General features: G+C 39.7%; 3 protein-coding genes across 6 annotated transcripts; 1 reads left to right on the forward strand and 2 right to left on the reverse strand.

Moving 5' to 3' along the window:
- The first annotated feature begins 491 nt into the window (after positions 1–491).
- On the forward strand, positions 492–5,153 carry styx (serine/threonine/tyrosine interacting protein). Its single transcript, XM_027281700.1, has 11 exons — positions 492–807; positions 1,149–1,181; positions 1,913–1,966; positions 2,064–2,161; positions 2,250–2,310; positions 2,415–2,451; positions 2,535–2,574; positions 2,770–2,820; positions 3,072–3,144; positions 3,797–3,890; positions 4,561–5,153. The coding sequence occupies exons 1-11, from the start codon at positions 640–642 to the stop codon at positions 4,632–4,634; spliced, it is 783 nt and encodes a 260-aa protein (XP_027137501.1). The 5' UTR covers positions 492–639; the 3' UTR covers positions 4,635–5,153.
- Positions 5,154–5,926: 773 nt separating this feature from the next.
- gnpnat1 (glucosamine-phosphate N-acetyltransferase 1) lies at positions 5,927–9,423 on the reverse strand. 4 transcript variants are annotated; one of them, XM_027281703.1, is made up of 7 exons: positions 9,258–9,423; positions 8,534–8,629; positions 8,260–8,423; positions 8,059–8,121; positions 7,694–7,821; positions 7,357–7,418; positions 5,927–7,214 (listed from the first exon to the last, which is right to left on the reverse strand). In XM_027281703.1, the coding sequence occupies exons 3-7, from the start codon at positions 8,411–8,413 to the stop codon at positions 7,067–7,069; spliced, it is 555 nt and encodes a 184-aa protein (XP_027137504.1). In that variant the 5' UTR covers positions 8,414–8,423; positions 8,534–8,629; positions 9,258–9,423; the 3' UTR covers positions 5,927–7,066. The 4 variants fall into 4 exon arrangements, with proteins under 4 accessions (XP_027137504.1, XP_027137505.1, XP_027137502.1 ...); XM_027281704.1 differs by having other exon boundaries at positions 8,260–8,426; XM_027281701.1 differs by lacking the exon at positions 8,534–8,629.
- Positions 9,424–11,223: 1,800 nt separating this feature from the next.
- On the reverse strand, positions 11,224–20,455 carry LOC104919024 (E3 ubiquitin-protein ligase AMFR). The gene is made up of 14 exons (XM_027281551.1): positions 20,357–20,455; positions 19,657–19,969; positions 19,469–19,561; positions 19,189–19,353; positions 16,825–16,977; positions 15,996–16,036; positions 15,236–15,368; positions 15,002–15,135; positions 14,750–14,860; positions 14,237–14,433; positions 14,033–14,136; positions 13,496–13,630; positions 13,096–13,286; positions 11,224–12,833 (listed from the first exon to the last, which is right to left on the reverse strand). The coding sequence occupies exons 2-14, from the start codon at positions 19,909–19,911 to the stop codon at positions 12,677–12,679; spliced, it is 1,869 nt and encodes a 622-aa protein (XP_027137352.1). The 5' UTR covers positions 19,912–19,969; positions 20,357–20,455; the 3' UTR covers positions 11,224–12,676.
- Positions 20,456–22,801: the final 2,346 nt, after the last annotated feature.

Consider the following 22,801-nt stretch of genomic DNA (forward strand, 5'->3'; position numbering starts at 1 on the left):
GGCGAGTTATTATTTTTTTAGACTACTGCAGTTTTATTGTTTGTCATGCTCAAAAGACTTTCAATAAATCACAAGAAAGAAAACCGTGGAGTTTTTTGGACAAAGACACGCGTCAACTACATCCTCGTGCTCCCTAGCTTTAGTGTGTGTTTAAAAGTAAAAAGCGATGAAACCACACTAACAGATATTGTTGTTTCTACTTTTTTTTTCTAATTCTGTAGTGTATGCTACACTTTGCTGCTGTAACAAGTAAATTTCCCCGTGGTGGGGTGAATAAAGTATAGTATATAGTATCTAATCTAATCTAGTTTAATCTAATCTAATCTAATCTAATCTAATCTAATCTAATCTAATAAAATAATCTAAACTAATCTAATCTAATCTAATCTAATCTAATAAGCACAGGAGTTAATGGTAGAGTTTTTTCACACTCCAAACCAGAAGGTGGCGGTAATGCATCTTGAAGCTGTTTGTGTCACCGCCATTAAAAACAAGGGAAGAAGAAGAAGAGCCGCGCGGCGCTGTGCACTCATAGCCCGCGAGACGTCGCCGTTGCTCGCCTTCTCTCCACGAGACCGTTTGCCCATCTGCCGCGCGGTCACGTGACACATCTGTCAGGGGACAGCATGGCGGACATGCATGTGGAGCCTCAAAACAAATCGCATCGATTGTCCAGCTAACCCCGCCGCGAACAAACATCGAGACCTGCAGGCAGAGCCGGGCCGGCGGCGCCCGAACAGACACAGAATGGACGAAGACAACAAACTTCAGTTTCCGTCTCTGCCCGCGACCAAGGAGGACCTTCTGGTGAGTGCACGGCAGCCTGCGTTTGAGCCGATATATGTGCTGTGTCTGTCCGGCTAATCTGAGCTAACTTCCACTCCTGGCCTTATTGTCCGGCAGCTACGAAGGGAAATGTCTGTGTGAGTCTGTAAAACTGTCTGTTGTCTTAAACACGCGTCTCTCCGTGGCTAACTAACGGTGCTGAGCCGACACCGAGCAGCTCAGTCTCCAAACATTAGCCACGTATGTACACAAAGTAATCTGCTGCTCGTTACTCACCGCGTCTCCTCCTGGCTGAAATGCCTCCACCAATAAACCAGCTTTTTCTAAACCTTGCTTTTTTTAATCCCCCCCTTTTGTTACAGGACTGGGCTTATCCAATGAGACGAGAAATGCAGGTATGTGAATTGAGTGTGTAGCGAGAGGAATCATGTTGACAGCAGACTGTGTGCTGTGGACTCCCACCCCCACATTTGATAGCTGTTTCTAAACTATATTGAATGTCACAATAATGTAATTCAATTCCAGGCTAATGTGTTTGTATACGAATATGTGTTGGCCATATTTCAATGCCTGCCTACAACCTTTTGTTCATCAGTTATTGAAAGGGTTGTTTGTCAAGTTTTGTGTGTGTATGTATGTATGTATGTATGTATGTATGTATGTATGTATGTGTGTGTATATATATATATATATATGTATATATATAAGCAGTGGACCTCAGATGATTGCATCAAACATCAGTTGAATTATTGACTGTATTATATGGGTTGCATCCTTGAAAATATCCCTACAGTCACATTGAGTTCTTGGCTCAAGGTGCCTACACTGAACTATATTATACTGGCTGCGAGAGCTTTGATACAGCCATGAACGCCATGACTCACATATACCTTTTTAATTTGTGTCTACTTTAAGCATAAACATAGAAAACCACATAAAAAAGCAATGTAATGGTGTGCATGGATAATAATGGCTGCGAGAGCTTTGATACAGGTCTGTAGATCGTCCTGTTGGCAGCTGAATGCAGTGTTTTCTAATGATTTGTTATGATCCTAAAGAGGCTTAGCGTATCTATAAGTTCAGGTAATTCTTTTGTGTTGTTACTGATGCCCTGCTCTAATTCCAGGAGATATTACCGGGACTATTTTTAGGTCCCTATTCTGCTGCAATGAAAAGCAAGGTAATTATTTCTACATAATTTTAATTGTTGGTGATTGGAGACTTTATTCGCTCAGATTATCATAACTCATGTTACTTCTCTTCTTTTGTGTGTTTAGCTGCCAATTCTTGAGAGACGGGGCATAACGCATATTGTGTGTGTCCGCCAAGATATTGAAGCCAATTTTATCAAACCTAATTTCCCTCATACATTTAGGTAAGTAACAGCTACGACGATCTTTGTGCCGTACTCTACGTTTCATATGAAAAGTTCTTACTAACCCATGAACTTTTTGTCTTTGCAGATACCTTGTGTTAGATATTGCTGACAATCCAGTGGAAAATATAATACGATTTTTCCCTACTGTGAGTTACAAAGTTGGCTTGTCATTTCCTCTCCTGCAAGCTTTTCCTTGACTGAGCGGAGGTCGCATTTACATTGTGTCTCATATCACTCTCCTCCTTAACAGACTAAAGAATTTATTGATAGCTGCTTAGCAACAGGAGGTAAGGATGCACGCAATTTTCCATTTTTCATACTCAAGTAGGGAAGGAAAGTCTGTCAACAATGTTTTGTCTTGTTTTTTTAGGAAAGGTACTGGTTCATGGTAATGCAGGGATATCAAGAAGGTGAGTTTTTTTTGTTTTTCGATGGTTTCACTTCATTTACTTATGATTTTTTTCATCATACAGAAGTGCTGTGGTTTCCTAAATACCCTTGGAAATTGCATATAATAATTTGACAAAATTTCAAAAAACTAGATTATGAGACTAGAGCACCAATTTACGGCTGTGATATAAAACTGTCTTCATTTCTTCTTTCAGTGCTGCCTTAGTGATTGCATACCTTATGGAAACATTTGGGATGAAGTACAGGTGAGTCTATTAAATAGTAGCTTTGTATTCCAGTAGAATGCACATTCAAGTTTCTTTTGTACCACTGTGACAACCATGAACGCCATGACTCACATATACCTTTTTAATTTGTGTCTACTTTAAGCATAAACATAGAAAACCAGATAAAACAGCGATGTAATAGTGTGCATGTATAATAATCGAATATAAGCACAGTTTGATTATCTGCCTGTGCTTATAGCTAAATTGATAACGCACCTTTCTTTCTGTAGGGATGCATTCAGCCACGTCCAAGAGAGAAGGTTCTGCATCAACCCCAATGTGGGCTTTGTGCATCAGCTACAGGTATGTCTTCACAGTGCTTAAAATTACAATTAATCAACTATCATAACCCATGTTAGTCAGTAAACGTGTGCAGTGCATTCCTCATGACTATAAATACATGCATTGCTACCTTGTTAGTCAACTAAATATACTGCCTTCACCTCCGGGACTTCAAATGGCTCGGGTGTGTCTGTATTCATGACTGCAGCAAAATGATTCAGCAGTCAAAGCTCTAAACCCGTCATTCCTCAAGGAAAGCAATGTGAAATATGGGATATGAACAATATTGTAGCAGCTCATTTGCATATTTGCAGTGAAACATGTTCATTCAGAATGATCTGTTATCTCACATCTCTTCTCATTTAAAGGGATCTGCTTCTGGTGTGACTCTGCAGAAATGATTTTCCTATCTTAAATATGCATATCCATCTCTGCAGCCGTCCTTTCGTCAGCCTTTGTTGGCCACATTTAGCTGATGTTGCTTGCAAGCACCATGAGTAGTAGCATGTTCTATATCCATAAAATATAATAATAGATGTTCTGATATTAGCCATGACAGGTTGGGGATTTTATTTCCATTGGCACTGCTCCACTGACAACAAGACACCATGACTGTACATTACTCACACTGATGACTAAACCCTAGTTGTAATAATGAGTGTCTGTTTCCCAGGAATATGAAGCGATCTACCTAGCCAAATTGACCATTAAAATGATGTCACCAATGCAGTTGGGCAGGTCCTTCTCCTTACAAGCTGGAATGCCAGGTTTGTACATAATGTACCTGCTTATTCAGTCCCGTCTCTCCAGTTTCTTCTTGTCATCGGACAGAAGCACAAGAGCCGCTATATTTCCCAGCCACGAATGATTCCGGAAAACTTTGTTTAATGACGATGTTCTAGAGCAGTGGTTCCTGTTGGCCTCGGAGACACGTGGGCAGGTTTTTCTTTTACCACCTTAGGAAAAGAAACAGACCAAACAGTGGCTCTAGATGGGACTAGATGATTAGAATGTACTATGCATTGAAGAAACGTAACTGTGCAAACTTTGCAAACGTGCTTCACCTGCCTTGATGAATGCTATGCAAGTTGGCTTGTTTTGTAACTTAAAAAAATTGCATGATTGCTGGGATGGCTGATTGTTTTGCTTTGAGTTAGGCTCAGATTTTCCAGCAGTTCCATTGGAGATGATTTTATAACTTCATTCATATTTTCTCAATGGCACAAATGTTTCTAATGGAAAAGACACAAGACGTCAATATTCAAGCACTTTTGTGTGTTTTAAGTGTTCAAGGTTTCTTTTAATCCTGAAGGGTTTAGTTATCAAAATGTCTAGTTGCAAACTTCTGTTTGAACTTGCCATACTTGGTCATAAAGGAGGAACGTGTTTTTCTTAATGTATTCAGCATTATTCTTGTTTCTGCATTTCTTTTAACAGGAAGCCGTAAACGCAGCCTGGAGGAGGATGAGGACTTTGGAGCAATGCAGGTCACAGCAGCACAAAACGGATGAGCTTTGCTGATATTTAGCCGTGTGGCGCAGTGCACTCAATTTTTTTTTTTTTTACATTTTTAATGGGATTAAAAATGTAAATATTTGAACTTTTTCTAAGGGGAAGGGACGAGGGCGGGAGCGGGACCACTCGTGTCTGAGACATGGAGTACTGATGGGGATCGGGCAATTTTGATAACTCTTTTCTTTTTCTTTTTTTTTTTTTTTTCTTCTTGAGCTGTATGCACTGATCGGAGATTTTTTGCAGTTTTATAGTATTTAAAGCATTTTGCATTTGCAGCGGGACAGTATTGCAATAATGCACTTTCAATACTTGAATTTGTGTAGACGACCAGAATGGGGCAGTCGGCAAAAGGGAAAGTAGCCAGGACGTCGCCCAGTGGAGGACACGAGAAGAGGAATAGCTAATGCCTTTATTATGGGACTAATAGGATTATGGACTAATATCAGGCTTAATGTGGGATAGTAAGGAATGGGAAAATAACAACTCACTGCTTAATAAAAAGAAGTCTGACTCAGTCCTGTTGAACTGTGGTTCTGTATCATGTCATACTGAACTTCACAACTTTATATTGTTCTTTCCAGCATCTGGTTTATAATGATTTAATGTTATTAAAGATAGTTTACAGTCAAACATTGAAACATAAAGCTTTATTTATTAGGTATTAGATACTTCATTAGGTACACTTAAACTAAAATGTGATCCAATACAACAGCTCTGCCATAAATGTTTTATTTTTATTATTGAGGTCATAGTTTGCAATAGTGTCAAACTGGACAGCATTGTATGGAGGCGTTTCTGATATTACGGCCCTCTCGTGTAGCCAAAATTTTCGAAACACCAAGATAGATAATGCAGTCCAATTTGACTACTGCAAACTACGACCTCAATTATAAACATAATAGTCAAATTAATACCTCGATGACAGTGTCAACAAAAAGTGAAACATAAGTTTCAATTAAAGTAGAATTTATGGCAGCGTTACATTGGATCACATTGGATTGTACAAGTATACGTAATGAAGTGGTTGGTTAGTGTATTAACTATTATTATTTATTTATTATTATTTAACATCCTTCTGGTGGTGGGTAACTACGACAAAAAATAAACAGACATGACGATGGCTGAGATGTAAGTGTGTATGACAAATTTGTAATGACACACCTATGGAAATTAAGTTATATTGGAATTAATATAAAAACAATATGGTTTCCAGAATCCTTTGTATGGCAGAGGTGTTTAAACCTCCTGCAGTGCCCGAAGGTCGCACCTGAGGATTTGAAGTTGTTGTTTTTTTTTATTAAAACAGATTACTTTTCTAGTACAAATGTATCTGTCTTACAAGTAGAAATATAAAATAAAACACAGTAGATCACTGAATATTTTGATTACATTTTTAGAAATAAATTACATTAAATATGTTCCCGTTCTCCAGATTAACAGCATAACTATGAAACTTAAATAAGTTTGTTTACAAAAGTTTTTTATCCATTTCCCATCACAAAGTGTCTCCATTCTCATCAGAGTTGTTATCAGATTTCAAACATCTGCTAAATACAAAATATATGAACGTCAATGCCTCACTGCCACCTGACAAAATACAAACCTTTGTATTCACTAGAAATCTACGTTATAACAGTCTTGACTTGACAGTAATGCATTGTGTTCGAACCATCACTACAGTTATCCAGCAACACTACTGTCAAAGAAAGAAATGCCTGCTGGGATAGAGAGCACTTTGTCCGAAGAGGACAAATTAGAAAAATGAAACCCAAAGTACCTTAGAGAAGCAAGTTTCTAATGACAAAGCAAAGATTTTCTTTGGTGACTTGATGATCAATGTGCCAGAGATCTGTGAGACTATGCTTGAATCATGATATAAAGTAATTCCTCAACCATAACTGTTTTATAGTTAACTTGAGAAGCTGCTACATGTAATAAATAATTGAATAATCATCCAGTTGCTCCAGATATATAATGTTATTTGGCGCCATCTTTCCCAAGCAATTTACTGCATTTACTTACAGTTGCTTTATAGTTGTAGATGTAATTAGTATTAGAAGTACAAAAGAAAATTCCTTATCATTAATGTAACACAATAAGACATTACATTTACAGTAACTGACAATCTTCATATGGTGGGGAAAGGTGATGACAGGGCTCCACCCTGGTGAGGTAGCCATGGTTACCAAAAGGGCAGAAGATGTCGGACTGAGCGGAGAGCTTCCACATACAATTTATGTTTACTCAGGTGTGCTGAAATCAGGCTGAGCGTTCAGGAACGACTCAACTGTGACACAATCACAAACTCATCCTTGGGCTGTTCCTTCCAATTATTAAGACACTTTGTCAATGTTAAGTTTTGATGTCAGTGGACGTATAAAGGTGTAGTCGCTATCCCCAAAAATGAGGTATAAAGCCGCCGTTGTCCTCAGTCGAAGAATCGACACTGCATGTAAGTTTCATCTGAGGCGGTGTAGCCAAACTTTTGGTAGAAAGCCACGTTTTTGGGTGCACATTCCAGTGTGATTTTATAGCAATTCAGTTTTTTGCTAAGGAGAGTAAGAGTTGAAACTAACCTAAAAAGAAAGGGAGAGAGAGAGGAAAGCTTAAAATAAAGCAACACAAATCACAAGAAATATGTCTTATGTCTGTTGAGATTTGTGGGACAAATATTAAAAACAAAATGTCTTTATGTCAGGCTCACACAGGTCTACTCACAGTTTGCCCAGCTGCTTCCCTCTGCACACGTCACTGACCACCACCTCCTCCACCCGGCCTCTCTACAAACAAAAACAGAACAGAGGAGGTCTTCATTTCTGTTACAAGATCAATAAAAAAAAGATTCCAAAAGTTTACTTTGGAAATTTAACCTGCATACTTTGTGAACATATTTTTAAAAATAGAAACTTAAATGGAACTTTTTTTGTTCATGGTGGTGAACAACGTTAATAATTACTACCCTTCTAATAACCACTACAATAATAAGTAACTTTTTTTATGCTTTTATGAGTGGTCTTTATGGGAAACAGAAAGAGAAATTAAAGATTTATTGTACCTTCGCACAGGAGTGGATGAATTTGTGTTCCGTGATCAATGTGGCCGTGGCGACAATTTGTCCCAGATTTGTGTCCTCCACAACGACGACGTAGTAGTCTCCTGTCTTCTTCATATGCTCAAACTTTTCTGGAAACCAACAAACAACATGTTTTTTTAATCTTCACTGACTTGTTATATTTGTCTTTTTGATGAGGGGACTTGTGATGTGATGTATCTAAAGACGACTGTCCTGACACAAAATTACCAATTTTAAATACTTTGGGAAGTAATAAAAATGTGTTAATGGTGAATGTTCTGAACAACGTCATCTGAATCTCACTTTTGTCTCATACAAAAGTAGCATTATGGGGTGTATGAACTTACTTGTGAACTGCTCTGGTGTGACATCGCCTGTCTGAGTAAGTTGAGATAAAACCTTGAAGAATCCTGGAACACAGAAACAAAACAGGTTGGTCAAAAAGTTTCATTTCTGTTCAGTTTCATCTATAACAAAATGGTGACCAGATTCATATTCTCTTAAGAATACTGGTCTGGAACATGTTGTCCAATCAGTCTCTGACTCACCCCTGTTGAAATCCGCCATACAGAGAGGCCTGACCACCAGGCCTTCCCCTGGACTGGATGGGTTGATCGGGGGAGAGAAAGACACAGTGTTGCTGCTCCAGTCTAACTCCTGAAGCAGGGAGGGCTCAAAGAGCGGAGTCTCGTCCAGCAACATTCCACAATCTCTGCTTAGGAAACACACACACACAGAAATTAAGTCCAAAGACGCTTACACACACACATAAATGTGGGTATGCAAGATATTAAAGTTACGACACAGTAAATAGAAACCAACCTGGATCTGCACCCTGAGTTAACGTACAGTCAGCCTGGACTGGGAATATGTTTGTTTTAAGTCGCACAGAACTTTGACCGGACAAATACAAGTTCACTTGGAAAAAAAAAAAAAAAAAGTTGCCAATATTTTATTGCCATCCTTCAGTGGGCTGACTATAAATGAATGAAATATAATGCACACCCTGTTTGACTACACTCTGAGGTGACACCATTCATTCATTTTCCAGGATATAGTCCAGGATATGTAACATGAGAAGGATCCGTCCACCAAGCAAGGTAACAACAGTGGTGCTGTTAGTGGTGACTTAGACACAGAGAGTTTTAATCTAATCAAACACAGCTAAGAGCTTGGACGAGTCTTACATCTGGTTTCTATGGCAGCAAAACACAATCACACTTTGACGATGTCACCATTTCCCGATCACCAAGCAACACACATATGAATATGACTTGTTAGACAGCAAGAAAAAGAAAGAGTGTCTCCATCCTGTCGCCTTTTAATCTGCTCATGTTAACCAGGCGGATCAAATAATATCGGCTAGCTAACGGATAGCAACGAATAACTAGTCTAATTAATGTCGTAACGTGGTACAGAAAACGTCCTGGTTTCCTCACACGTCCTGTCAAACAGCTCGATCAGTGTCCGAGCTGTGACTTCACACGAAACATGAAACATCAGTGTTGTGCTATGCTAAAGTAGCGCTGCTAGCTTCACCGCTTACCTTTAAAACACGCACAGGAAGAGTTAGTCCGCTCGGTTTCCTAAGTTGAAGTAACAACGTGCAACGACGGCCGGGAAGTTGTGCTAGTTTTTTTTTTTTTGTATGTGAGGTCGGGCTCTACATCATTAACATGAACAACGTGGGTGTTTTCAGCAGCTGTTTCCGCCTGGCAGGAGCCGCGTGACGTGGCAGGAGACGCTGGAGGTAAAGGGGCGTGCCCCCAGTGACGTCAGCGGATCGGCGAGAAAACCACATCCCAGATAGAAACCATCTGGTACCATGTGACATGTTTGGTTATCACCAATAACCAATAAATATGGTTTCTACAACCGGGTTGTGTTGTGTACATGAGGTAGGTGCATGTAACCAGGGGCTGGCTGGCGACTGACAGGGGCCCCAAAAAATAGAAGACCAATATACAATTATTAAACCATCATTATTGAGTATATATATTTCAAATATAATAGATTTAGTTGTAGTTATAAATACTACAAGGTAAATGAACAGACTGCGAGCAGGTTTTTATGAATGAAGATCAGGCACACTATGGCAGGAGCTTTGTCTCTTCTGCCTCCTCAATGACTGCCATGTGTTGGGAGCTATACATACCTATGGGATAAAATGTGCTGTATTGGATGTTTATAGTGTTAGATTATGTCGTGGATAATAAATTATCTTTCTATCTATTTTGCAGTTTCTATCCACAGGATTAAAACTATAAGGAAATTCAAATGTGTGTAAAAATGTGTGTGCACTCCATGGACATAATGGCTTTAAAATATATTGAACAAATCAAACAAACAAAAAAAAATCTAGTATTCGGTCAGGTGCATTCGGCAATAGCCAGGTTTTGTGATTAGAATGGGTCAATTGAGTGCCTTTGGAAAGTGTCAAACAATCTGTTAAAAAACAGAAAACACCGACAGATCAGAGGGAAAGCACCAGGGGCGCCGTATAGGGGGGAAAAGTTAGGACAATTCCAAGGGCCCACAACTGACAGGGGCCCCAATAAATAGGTAAACACCAATATGAAATTATTAAACCATCATCATTGAGTTTATATATTTCAAATATAATAATGAAATTAATTATCTCTTTGTTTTTACGTGTTTTGGGCAGTAAAAGTTTATTAAAAATGGCCTTTAGCACATTTTTATGGTGGCTTTTAATCTCGCATCAAATAGTGAACTGCACTGCATACTGTATGCAGACTTGCATGCATGTACAAATCACCAGCAGTAAATATTGTGCTAGTACTAGTATTGAACTACAGGACGCAAAACAGTTGCAAGCCTTTAATTAGAGTTATGTAAAGCTTTTGATGGGATAGTTAGGTCCTAAAGATGTGGTGACTTAAGCTGCGCAGAGGGGGGCCCAATTTGATTTTTTGTCATGGGGCCCAAAATTCCTGGTGCGCCCCTGATCACCAGTCAGGCTGTGAAATGTGTGTTTCAACCTGTTCATCTCCCTCTGGCACATGCACACACACATTTATTAGTCTAATAAACTCAAAGGTCCAGTGTGTATTTGGATACTGGCCACTATTTATTATTAGGCATTTGTTTCAAGAAGAAAGATTAAAATTACTATGTATTTAGTTAAAAAGCTGGAGAAGCTCTGTTTATTGAGTCTTTTGTATTAACATATTTTACAAAAACTAGATTTACAGAAATTATCCATAACTGAACCATTCTTGATTTAGGCACAAAAATACAGGAAAGCTCAGTTAAAAAAAGTAAACAAAAAAAACAATTTAGTTTGGATTAAATAACTAAGAGTTATGAAAGATGGACCATGATTAGGAAAATATATCATGGATATTAAGAGTTGTTAAATAACTGTGCTGGAAAAACCTGAAACTGAACACAAAACTGTTGAATTTTTCTTTTACATTTTGACTAAATGGAAATCTAAATCCTCTTACAACACACCCAAACAGAGTATGAGCAATAAAATAAACACACAATAAAGATCACACTTCAGCTTTTAGTGGAAGTTTGTGGGCTGCTCTTTGGGATAAAGTGGAAGGAAACAAAAGCAATTGCCTAGATTCATGCATATCTCACCCCCAAACTGCCCTTACACCATAATCACAAGAAATCAAACACGTATAATACACAGTCTCCATCTTTGTGTCCATTGATATGACTCAACCAGCTACAGATTTAGTGAAATTTGACAATAAACAAGTGCCCGGTATATGTTGTACATTGCCATACATTATTGAAATAAGATATTTGAGCAGAGGATGATTATGCTCCTGGCTGGTATGTTTTTTTTTTTTTAACTAGCACTCCTCAATGTGAGTGGACAAAGGCCGCACAAATAAAACACCCATAAAAAACGTCTTAATAAAAGACTCTCCGAGGTGAAAAGAGTATCTAGAGTCGAGTGACGTTAGACAATACTGACAAGTCTAGGGCAACTGGATTTGTTGTCAAGTCTTTAACATCTACATACTCTTAAAAAAAAATCCAAAATTATGGATGTCACCATCAGAGAACTGCTCATGATTTGAATTTAAGAAAGAGCATGACACCCATTGTACTTGTACAAAATGTAATACACCCCCTTTTGTTGTATCTCAAGGGCACAGTGTTAGAAAACAAAGATTTACAGGCCCGAACCCCCCTCCCCACCCCCTTGTTAAATAACAAAATGCAAACGGTTTGCGATGGGGTGATGTTAGACACTAAATACAGAACCCGTGTGGGTCAAAAACACTTTGTTTGCAGCATTAATCTGATAGAAACATTCATATTTGACAGAAAGGCTGACCAATACTAAAGTGACATTCTCTTACTCTAAAGGTAAGAAATAAGAATGTGTTATTTTGCCTACACATAATTCACAGTTGAAACTCGTAAAAGAATAAACACACAAATACATCAGATGAGTTTCTTCATCCAGAACATGTAGCTTTCTGCCATTAAAACACAAAAGAAGAAAAAAAAAGTCTGATAAAAGGAAAAACAAACAAGGACCCAAACAGCTGTATCTAGCAATGACAACTTCAAGCGCCCCGCTCTTAAAAGACTCTTCTGAATGCAAAGCATGCTCATTTTTTGAAAGTCAGTCCAAATCACAGCAGATACTGACTCCCCACTTAAGCTGGTGGTTGCAGTGTGTGGCACGTGAATAAAGGGCAATGCAACCTTGCATTTCTTGACTTGCATCCATCATTTTATAATATGCTCCAAATACTCTGGAATCAGTGAGGCAGAAGCTATTCACAGTAGTCCCACCTTATTTACGCAGCCCAAAACAGTCCAAAGGCCATGTTTGCGATGATTTTTAATTATTGTTTCGGATAGGCAATGACCACGGACTGTACACCAAATGTGAAAGGGGGGATTGAAATAGCTCTGTCGGTGCCTTGTGTGATGACGACGTGGCAGACTCTGAAGTCGATCTATGTATCAGGGTGCAGGGTCTTGTTGATTTTGCATGCGTCTCTCTGCAGCTGCTGCCATGGTTCTACGTCTCAGCACAGTCAAGTTTAATTCTGGAGCAATGTCCTCTTCCAGTCCAGGCAAATCCTCCTCCTGGTCTTCTGGACTCTTGTTCAAATATCTCCTACAGGGAAGTAAAGAACAACATGTGCTCATGAGAACAGAAAATATGTAGAGATAATGGGGAAAAGAAGGCAACCAGGAATACCACGCGAGCATGTGTTAGTTCTGTATAACTGGTCCTTGTACAGCTGAGCAACGATACACAATGCAGTGTTGATACACTCCTTACCCCAAACGTTAATTAAAAAAAAAAAAAGATACGGTTTTATCTTGAATGTTACTTCTTTTGAATAATAGAAAACTCCAACCAGTTGTGTACAAACCTGCGAGCCTGCTGAAGCATCTCTTCTTTCCTCTGCTTTAACATCTTCTGTCTCTCCTCAGCCGACTTAGAAAAGCGACCTCCTCTCGCCTCCATGTTGTCTGACTCACTGATGCCCTGCTCAGCTGCTCCGCTGGACCCTTCCTGCTCATCTTGTGCAGAGCTCACCTGCGAGGGGCCACGCTCTATGGCCTGAGGAAGGAACACCGACAAAATATTCAAAATATTGTGACAGATTATTGCATTCTGCCTTTTCAAGAAAAAAAACATCAGACTGTGGTCAACATGAAGAGCTAGGAAGCACTGACAGAGTTGTTAAAGTGTTGTGCTACCAAAATAAGGCTCAGAGGTATTAATAATTTTAAAAAATGGTATTAATATTTAACCCACAGCTGACTGACCTGTGTTGGGAAAGGCACCTGGATGCGACCCTCCAGGATGTTGTCAGTGGTGACCTCCACAGAGCGGGTCAACTGCAGGTCCTGCATCACCAGATAGGAGGGCACCTGAGGGAACATCTCCTGGATCTGATGGGCCTGATGAACAGAGGGTACATCAAAAGTGAAGAGAGGAATGGTTTAGAGAAAAGCAGAACATATCCAATGGAAGTTAAAACTAGAGCTGTTTGTTGGTTTTTAAACATAGCACTGGTGATTTCCAAGTATAAAACATTCAAAGTACTACAAAATCTTTTTGTTCATCTTTTGTACATTTCTGCTAACTCTGATGTTTAAATAAAGAGGTCATTACTAAGTAAACAAGTATTTACCAGGAAGGCAGAGACCATGTGAACAAAGCAATCTAAGCTACTAAGTTTACTTATGCAAATGAACTATCAAAAACTGTCTACACCTGGCATCAAATTGCTGATTATCTGTGTATCATATCTCATAAAACCAACAAAGGTTTCAGACTGTAGACTGTGAACATGAACTCACCATTGCCATGAGCTGGGAGTTGTTTGCTTGAGCGATGCCCAAGATGTTAGTGGTGTGCATTACTTCCACTGAGAAACTGGGCAGCCAGCTGGCAATGCGAGATCCTGCAAGAGAGTGTAAGGATTTTATAATTCACATGGCTTATCTGATGTAAGGCGACTCCTTGGCCGCATTCATAATTAAGTTTCTGTCTGGCGGACGAACCATCAAAGTGGAAGAAGTGATTGTGCTGGTTGATATGTGGTCTAGCATCTGCTGCAGCTCCTACTGGGCCGATGTTGTCTTCCAAACCCCCGCCCTGCGGCTGGCTTCTTGCCTGGCCTCCGTCCCCATTGATGTTCAAGGATGTCCGACATGTTGGACACGAGGTGTCCTGCTCCAGCCATGAGCGCAGACAAGAACTGGAAACACACACACACACCAAATGTTATTATGGCATTTCTCCATATTAAAACATTCAATTCATTCAAGTTTTCTGTAACTAAACATCGGGATCATCTTACATTCAGGGACAGCAGATACATAACAACACGAAGAAAATCATAATTCATATGAACTCCAACTTCTGAAAGATTCTGGGCACTAGCGAAATAAACATGATGCATTCAAGGCTGGGATCTTGTTGCCTGCTTTTCCCACAGTCTCCCTCTCCCTGCATGGACTATATTACGCATACAAGCAACTGCTGAAAAAAGAAAAAAAGAAAAAATACTGTACTTGTGGAAGAGATGTCCACAGGGTAGTTTGCGTGCTGTCAACATGGTGTCCCAGCAGATGGCACAATCGTCATCATTGGCTGCCAGCTCCTCTGCAGTAGCAACAGCAAATCTGTACAAATAAAGGTCAAAGTACAGACAAATAATGATGAAACCGGTGGTGAACCAAAGCGTTCATTAGAAACTATTTAAACTAACAGCAAAACCACGAGGGGAAACGGGGATAAGCAATTCAATCGCTATATATTATCACCTGGCCTCCATGTTGTTGATGACACGGAGGTAGTTCTTGTGTCGGCGAACGCGGCGCTGGACCTCATGGAAGAGATACCGCAGCTGCATGAAAATAACTAAGCTTGCCATGGACAGCCAGATGTTACCAAAGAGCTAATGAGAGACATACAGAGAGAAAAGTTAAAAGGTTAGAAGAGCAGAATAAGAGACAGGGACAGACTGAATTCTCAGAATCTTCCCCCCCGTCTCTTACCAGCATGTGGATATGGTGCATGAGGTCCAAAAACAGCATAGCCAGCTCCATGATGAAGTCTGTGTAATAGACATATGTTCCCTTGCTTTCCCAGGTTCCTGGATGGTTCAGATCCCACAGATGAATGGAGTATCTGAGGGGACATGAGCAACTCTTTAAGGGCCTTGAAGCACAAGTGATATTCAGACAGTATGGATGATGCAGCCTTTATCTTGGCTGGTGATTAGCAATTCTGACTAAATGAATGCATGAAAGTATTATGGTACAATAACAGGTTACTGCCATCAGTACACATTGAAAAAAGTATGAAATCTATCAGGATTAATAAGAAGAGAGAATGCAATGCTGCTCTTAATCAACTATCTGTAGGAACAAAAGTTAAATATAAACCTAGATAACATAAAATCTATGTATTCTTTATTGTTTAAGTACAGGGCAGTTAATCACTGCAAACGTTATTGTGCTATATACCAAGCTGAGCACTGTACCTGACAAAAGAGTACAAGTTTTAATGTTACACTAAAGACTGTATCTTGAGTGCCTCTGCTGTTGAGAGTTGTTTCTGGCGCTTGTATAATCCTAACCTCCTTCTCTGGGACAAAGACGCCTTTCACAAGGGTGTAATGGAACCAGAGGAAAACAAATGGTGTCGCGAACATTAGCCCCTGATACTAAATCTGCACACGCTATTTCAACCGTACTGCTGCATGCGTGTGTGTGTGTGTGTGTGTGTGTGAGGAAGCTTTAAAAAGGGACTTACCGCATGATGACATGCCCAGTGCGTACAGTAACCAGCAGACACTGAAGACAAACGTATATAGGTCAAGGTACTTCCCTTATAAAAAACAATCCCAAATATGACATCACAACTGTTAATTTAATACAGAACATTGTGCCAATATAAAATAATATTGTACAATGATCATTTGTGTTTATTTGACGTGATTTAACAGCTTTATTAATGAACCTTTTTCTACTGAAGACATTCTGACATACTGCAGGAAAAAAATCCAGTTCCCTTTAAGCCATGTACATGAGCCAGCATGCACATTACTGAGGCCCTGAAACTGGAACACTTCAATGAAATGCGACCATTATTAATGGAAATAATTACAGCTGCTCTAATGTCTTAAAAAACAGGTTTTCAGTGTTTACAAAATGCCAGATGAGGACAACTGCTAAAAGTGTGGTTAAGCTTCACAAAACACTTCAGTGACGAAGCACAATGTGATCACTGTGTGAAAATGATTTCACTTCTTCATGGAAGAAGTTCTTCTTAGGCGAGGGGGCATTTTCTATAGCACCTATTGTAGTGTTGTTTGTGTTTTCACACTTTTATTTTACAGTTTAATCATTTAACCAGCCGAAAAAACCAGGGAGTTTTTTTAGTTTCTAGCTTAGCGAATATGCCAAGAATCTTTGTTTTCAATAAAAGAAACAGAATAAGCAGAATATGAAACACATCGCTGTTTATCTGCCCTTATTTCAGAATAAGCATGTCCAAGGAAACGGTAAATTATTTTGAAATAAATGGGCTCAACCAAAATGTCCAGTGATTCCACAATCATCCGCAATCAACACGTTCTCACCTCTGCTGCCATAAAGGAGAGGGTGTGTAAGCCATGGGAAGCTCCCAGCAGACCACACACTACAGCCAGGCCACAGCAGTCCAGCAGCAGAGAGACCAGCAGACAAAGCACTCGCACGTGGCTGTTCATGGGAGTGGAGGGCGAGAACGATAGCTGGAGGGAAGAAAATGTGGATTTTAAGTGGACTGTGCCTCCCTCAAAGTTGCCCCTTCCTTTATATGCTAAAAAGGTTTCTCAGGAGTTTTCCCTTGTCTTCTCAGAGAGTGTGCATCAGGTTGGAAAGTGTTGCTCATGTATGCCCTTCTAAAAAAAACATGCCAAAAAACTCATTGTACAAATTATGTTCATGGTAAACAGCTAAGCGAAATATAAAAAAAACACAAACAGTTAAAAAAAGGAGAATATTCTCAAAACAAAACTAATAATTCAACCACCAGAGATCATGAGGGGTTTTTCCTGTATACTGCCTCAGTACTTCACTCAGAGGCAATTCTGCTGGAGCAGCTGACTGGAAACTGTAACAATCCATTTAAAAATCAATGAGCTCCTTATACGCGACCCCCAAACCTGGCGAAACATTGCATTAAACTATAAACTGCCAGCTAACACAGTCTACAGTGAATCAAATACAATTTAGGGCCTCATTACAAACATTAAACCCTTGTTTTCACTGCATAGTGTACAGCGCTACACAATTCAATTCACCTTTCATACCAGGTTACTTTTAATTGCGTCCTAACTGTAGGCGTGATATTTAGATGATCTGTCATAGTGACGCTGTGTGAAACTGTCAGGAAATTATCTTCAACGTGACGCAAACACAGGAAGAATGAAGGACATCGAAGGGATGATTTTGGTTCTCTGTATGTGGCTGTTTGTCAAAGCATGGAGATAAACATTGTTTCAGAGGTTCAAAGGTTGGATGCAGGGAGGCAGAAGACTGCTGAAAAAAAAAATTGAAGGGTTTGGGAAATCCTACATCAGTGCACAAAGATCGACACGCTCCGTGCAGCATACGTGACAATTCTCTCTGATCCATCACTAGTCTGCGGCGTTTCTACTCCACCTTTTAGTATCAGCTTAGCTCACTTGGAACCTCGACCAAGGAGAAGTAGTACCAGGTACTTTTATTTTAAAAAGCAACAAGTCCAAGTGAGTCAAGCTGAGCAGTACAATGTAGTGGAAACAATATAGGTTTCATCAATTCAGTAAAACGTTTATACGACAAGGTTTCCACACCGTACACGTAATCTTTAGCAGTTTGACCACATGTGTGAGCTTCACCTCAAAACTACAACCCACAGAAACAGGGAGACAGGAAGGAAGACACCTGGGCTAACACAGCTGACAGACTGCAACCTAAAAGAACAAACATAAATGCAACTCTGATGAGTGACAAACAAAAACTAGCAGACAGTTACACATACAAACACACAAGCACGGGACATCTACCTGCACAAACTGGTTCATGTTTACGGTACAGCAGGAGGAAATGATATTTCGACACACTAAGCCAATCAGCATTACATTACAGGCTATATAACAACTTAAAGCCAACTTTAAATTTCTTTGCTTTTAAGCAGGTGATTAAATCTGATATTTTGTTTACCCCGACACGCAGGGCACAATCTGATACAGGGACACACCAGTGTAGTGACTGAAACTGTATCAGTAGCCTGACAAGCCAGTACAAGGAGCTATTAATAGAGCCAGAGCTGAAAGGAGTACAGTTACTCTGAGACATAGGGGGGACACTTACTCACCTTTTAGAAAGACCACTTCAACAGTGCATTAATCAGGTGTCATCAAAGCCAGGCTTAAAGCTACTTCACATTTACTCTCAGTCCTTATGACAAGACAGTCATGAAGAATGTAGGTTAGTCCTATCGTGTTTTCAGTGTGGTGTGTTATGAAGGCTGGATAGGGTTCAGGTTTCTTTGACAGAACAGCAAAGAAACACAAAACTTGTTGCAAATGTACACTTTTGTGAATAAGCTGCAAGTTAGGTGTATACACACTAAGCTCACAATAAAATTATACTTAGTGTGTGTCCCATCCAAAAATATCAGGTGTTGGCTGATTTCTGATATGTTTGTATTAACTAGTCGCGATATGACCCCTGTGACCTTGTTCTGTAGTGTAGGCTGATTGGTTGGTTGAGCATATTGTACAAAAGATTTTATTGTTGTAGCTATTCTCCGCTAGAATTATTTGAAAAATAGTTAGAGAGTATATTTGGAAGAATAACGCATTCATAACGTCAATCAATGTGGTTTATTGTCCTACCGTTGATTACCAGGTAAATCATGTTTTGGGGCACTAGAAGGAGTAAGATAAAAAAACGGTGTCATTTATAATACTTACATATTCAAATCTGTCTTTGCAGAGCTGCACCATGAGGTGGATAAAGACCAGGGCAGAGAACCACAAACACCACATGACAACCTCCTCTACTGTCTGTACGTTCAATACGCCAAAGATGAAGATGAACTTATAGAAGATGAAGTTCCAAAACTTGTCCTTCAGGTGCTGTGGAACAAACACGGATCAAATAAGACTAGATTATGGTTATTTAACACACAAATGGAGCCGCATAGACGACTTTTAAAAAAAAAGTATGTGTGTGTATTCATCACAGACTCACCTGCTTCTCGCTGACTCTAAGTGGGCCAAACACCACATACTGAATCATTTTAGCGATCAACATCAAGGAGCAGCAGAATGTGTTGACTAAGACCTGGGGAAAGCAAAGAGAGAGCACGCTGACAATTAGTTTTCATCACAAGGATCTCATCGAGCGATGCCAAAGCCCTGAAACGGGATGACACTCACCCAGACAAAGAGACTGTCCGTGACAAGATACCACAGGACGGTGGTCGCCAACTCTGCGTTACTAATATCATTGTTTAGCTGGTCGATATCCACTTCAGACGGAGCTGGTGTTTCATCGGCTTCCAGGGCGCCAAAGCCTGGGTCGGTCACAGTAGTGTAGGCGCTGAAGATGCTGCCAGCGAGCAAAGCCACACTCAGTGCTGTGTACGTCTGTAGGCTGGGCCAAGGCAACCTCTCCAAAAACAGCAGAGGCATTGCAGTGTGTATAAATATAATAATAATAATAATAATAAAAAAAAGAAGATCCAAAACACCTGTGAGGGCAGACAGAGAGAGTTTGTTTGACTCATTAGCTTTGTTACATACATATGACAAAGTGCTGCCGTGTGATTGAATTCGTGTAATGTGACTAACATTTTTGTGATGATTTCCAAACACCCAAAGCTACAAAAAAAAGACTAGATGACCGGATGTTGCAGTTCATCCAGGTGTAATAGCTCAAGTGTGATATGAAATCAGTCCAACAAAGTGAGACCAACATGATCAGTGTTGATACCACAGCCTCTGGCTGAAAGAAAAGCAGAGTTCCCGCCCCTGACATGTTTACCTGGTTACCTACACCAGCTAATATTAGCTACGTATCCAGCTAGCCGCGGTTAGCTCGCAGCAGACAGTCAAAGCTCGTATCAAATCGTCACTTACAGTCCGCCACAACTTTAGCCAAACAAGAAATACGCCGTCCCGCGTTGTGTCCAGTGAGGTACTCTAGTGCAGCCGCACCGTGAACGTCGTAGTTGACAACATCGTCATGTTTGTTTCACCGAGGCAGCGAGGGCTGAGGGAGGGCTGCTGCTTCCTCTACGGCCACAGAGCACAGCCTGTGTGCCGCGATGCTGCACCGTCTGGTCATAGTTAGATCCTGCGACTAACGAGGACATGTGCAGGTAATCTGACGTTGCTATGTGAAGTGAAGTGCGTGTCCTATTCTAATTAGTCACTTATTGCCACCTCTCTTATATAAAAAATCAAATTGGGCCCCCTCTGCGCAGCTGTAGTCACCACATCTCTAGACCTAACTATCCCATCAAAAGCTTTACATAACTCTAATTAAAAGGCTTGCAACTGTTTTGGTCTTGTAGTTCAATACTAGCACATATTTACTGCTGGTGATTTGTACTTGCTGCAAGTCGCATACAGTATGCAGTGCAGTTCACTATTTGATGCAGTTTTGTGTTCAGTTTCAGGTTTTTCCAGTACAGTTATTTAACAACTCTTTTCCTAATCATGGGTCATCTTTCATAACTCTTAGTTATTTAATCAAAACTGACTTTCCTGTATTTTTGTGCCTAAATCAAGAATGGTTCAGTTATGGATAATTTCTGTAAATCTAGTTTTGTAAAATATGTTAATACAAAAGACTCAATAAACAGAGCTTCTCCAGCTTTTTAACTAAATACATAGTCATTTTAATCTTTCTTCTTGAAACAAACGCCTAATAATAATAGTGGCCAGTATCCAAATACACACTGGACCTTTGAGTTATTAGACTAATAAATGTGTGTGTGCATGTGCCAGAGGGAGATGAACAGGTTGACACACATTTCACAGCCTGACTGGTGATCAGGGGCGCACAGGAATTTTGGGCCCCATGACAAAAATCAATTGGGCCCCCTCTGCGCGCTGTAGTCCCCCTCCCTAGGACCTAACTATCCATCAAAAGCTTTACATAACTCTAATTAAAAGGCTTGCAACTGTTTGTGTCCTGTAGTTCAATACTAGTACTAGTACACATATTTACTGCTGGTGATTTGTACATGCATGCAAGTCTGCATACAGTTGCAGTGCAGTTCACTATTTGATGCAGTTTTGTGTTCAGTTTCAGGTTTCAGTACAGTTATTTAACACTCTTATATCCATGATATATTTCCTAATCATGGGTCATCTTTCATAACTCTTAGTTATTTAATCAAAACTGAGCTTTCCTGTATTTTTGTGCCTAAATCAAGAATGGTTCAGTTCTGTAAATCTAGTTTTTGTTAAAATATGTTAATACAAAAGACTCAATAAACAGAGTTTAGCTTTATGTTTTAACTAAAATACATAGTAATTTAATCTTTCTTCTTGAAACAAATGCCTAATAATAAATAGTGGCCAGTATCCAAATACACACTGGACCTTTGAGTTTATTAGACTAATAAATGTGTGTGTGCTGTGCCAGAGGGAGTGAACAGGTTGAAACACACATTTCACAGCCTGACTGGTGATCAGGGGCGCACCAGGAATTTTGGGCCCCGTGAAAAAAAAAATCAAATTGGGCCCCCCTCTGCGCAGCTGTAGTCCCCCCTCCCTAGGACCTAACTATCCCATCAAAAGCTTTACATAACTCTAATTAAAAGGCTTGCAACTGTTTTGTGTCTGTAGTTCATACTAGTACTAGTACAATATTTACTGCTGGTGATTTGTACATGCATGCAAGTCTGCATACAGTATGCCGTGCAGTTCACTATTTGATGCAAGATTAAAAGCCACCATAAAATGTGCTAAAGGCCATTTTTAATAAACTTTGACTGCCCAAAACACGTAAAACAAAGAGGTAATTAATTTCCTAATAATATTTTAAATATAAACTCAATGATGATGGTTTAATGTTTTATGTTGTGTTTACCTATTTTTTGGGGCCCCTGTCAGTTGGGCCCTGGAATTGTCTTAATTTTCCCCCTATACGGCGCCCCTGGTGCTTTCCCTCTGATCTGTCGGTGTTTTCTGTTTTTTAACAGATTCAATATATTTTAAAGATATTATGTCCATGGAGTGCACACCACATTTTTACACACATTTGAATTTCCTTATAGTTTTATCCTGTGGATAGAAACTGCAAAATAGATAGAAAGATAATTATTATCACACGACATAATCTAACACTATAAACATCCAATACAGCACATTTTATCCCATAGGTATGTATAGCTCCCAACACATGGCAGTCATTGAGGAGTTTACTTAAGAGATGCTATGGCAGAAGAGACAAAGCTCCTGCCATAGTGTGCCTGATCTTCATTCATAAAAACCTGCTCGCAGTCTGTTCATTTACCTTGTAGTATTTATAACTGCAAAAACTCGCTCGCTAAATCTGCATTTATACTTC

This window comes from Larimichthys crocea, chromosome VIII (assembly GCF_000972845.2).
Source record: "Larimichthys crocea isolate SSNF chromosome VIII, L_crocea_2.0, whole genome shotgun sequence".
Taxonomy (NCBI): Eukaryota; Metazoa; Chordata; class Actinopteri; family Sciaenidae; genus Larimichthys; species Larimichthys crocea.

Bases quoted from the DNA above. Each gene is read 5' to 3' on its own strand.
- gnpnat1 (XM_027281701.1), bottom strand. From the start codon at position 8,413: ATGTTGCTGGACGAGACTCCGCTCTTTGAGCCCTCCCTGCTTCAGGAG. The intron at 8,122-8,259 runs GTGAGTCAGAGA...TCTGTGTTCCAG, and splicing joins TATGGCGGATTTCAACAGGG to GATTCTTCAAGGTTTTATCT. The intron at 7,419-7,693 runs GTACAATAAATC...TTTTGTTTGTAG, and splicing joins TCATCCACTCCTGTGCGAAG to AGAGGCCGGGTGGAGGAGGT.
- styx (XM_027281700.1), top strand. From the start codon at position 640: ATGTGGAGCCTCAAAACAAATCGCATCGATTGTCCAGCTAACCCCGCC. The intron at 1,967-2,063 runs GTAATTATTTCT...TTGTGTGTTTAG, and splicing joins CTGCTGCAATGAAAAGCAAG to CTGCCAATTCTTGAGAGACG. The intron at 2,452-2,534 runs GTAAGGATGCAC...TTGTTTTTTTAG, and splicing joins TAGCTGCTTAGCAACAGGAG to GAAAGGTACTGGTTCATGGT.
- LOC104919024 (XM_027281551.1), bottom strand. From the start codon at position 19,911: ATGCCTCTGCTGTTTTTGGAGAGGTTGCCTTGGCCCAGCCTACAGACG. The intron at 19,562-19,656 runs GTGAGTGTCATC...TGCTTTCCCCAG, and splicing joins CGGACAGTCTCTTTGTCTGG to GTCTTAGTCAACACATTCTG. The intron at 14,861-15,001 runs GTGATAATATAT...TTATTTGTACAG, and splicing joins ATCAACAACATGGAGGCCAG to ATTTGCTGTTGCTACTGCAG.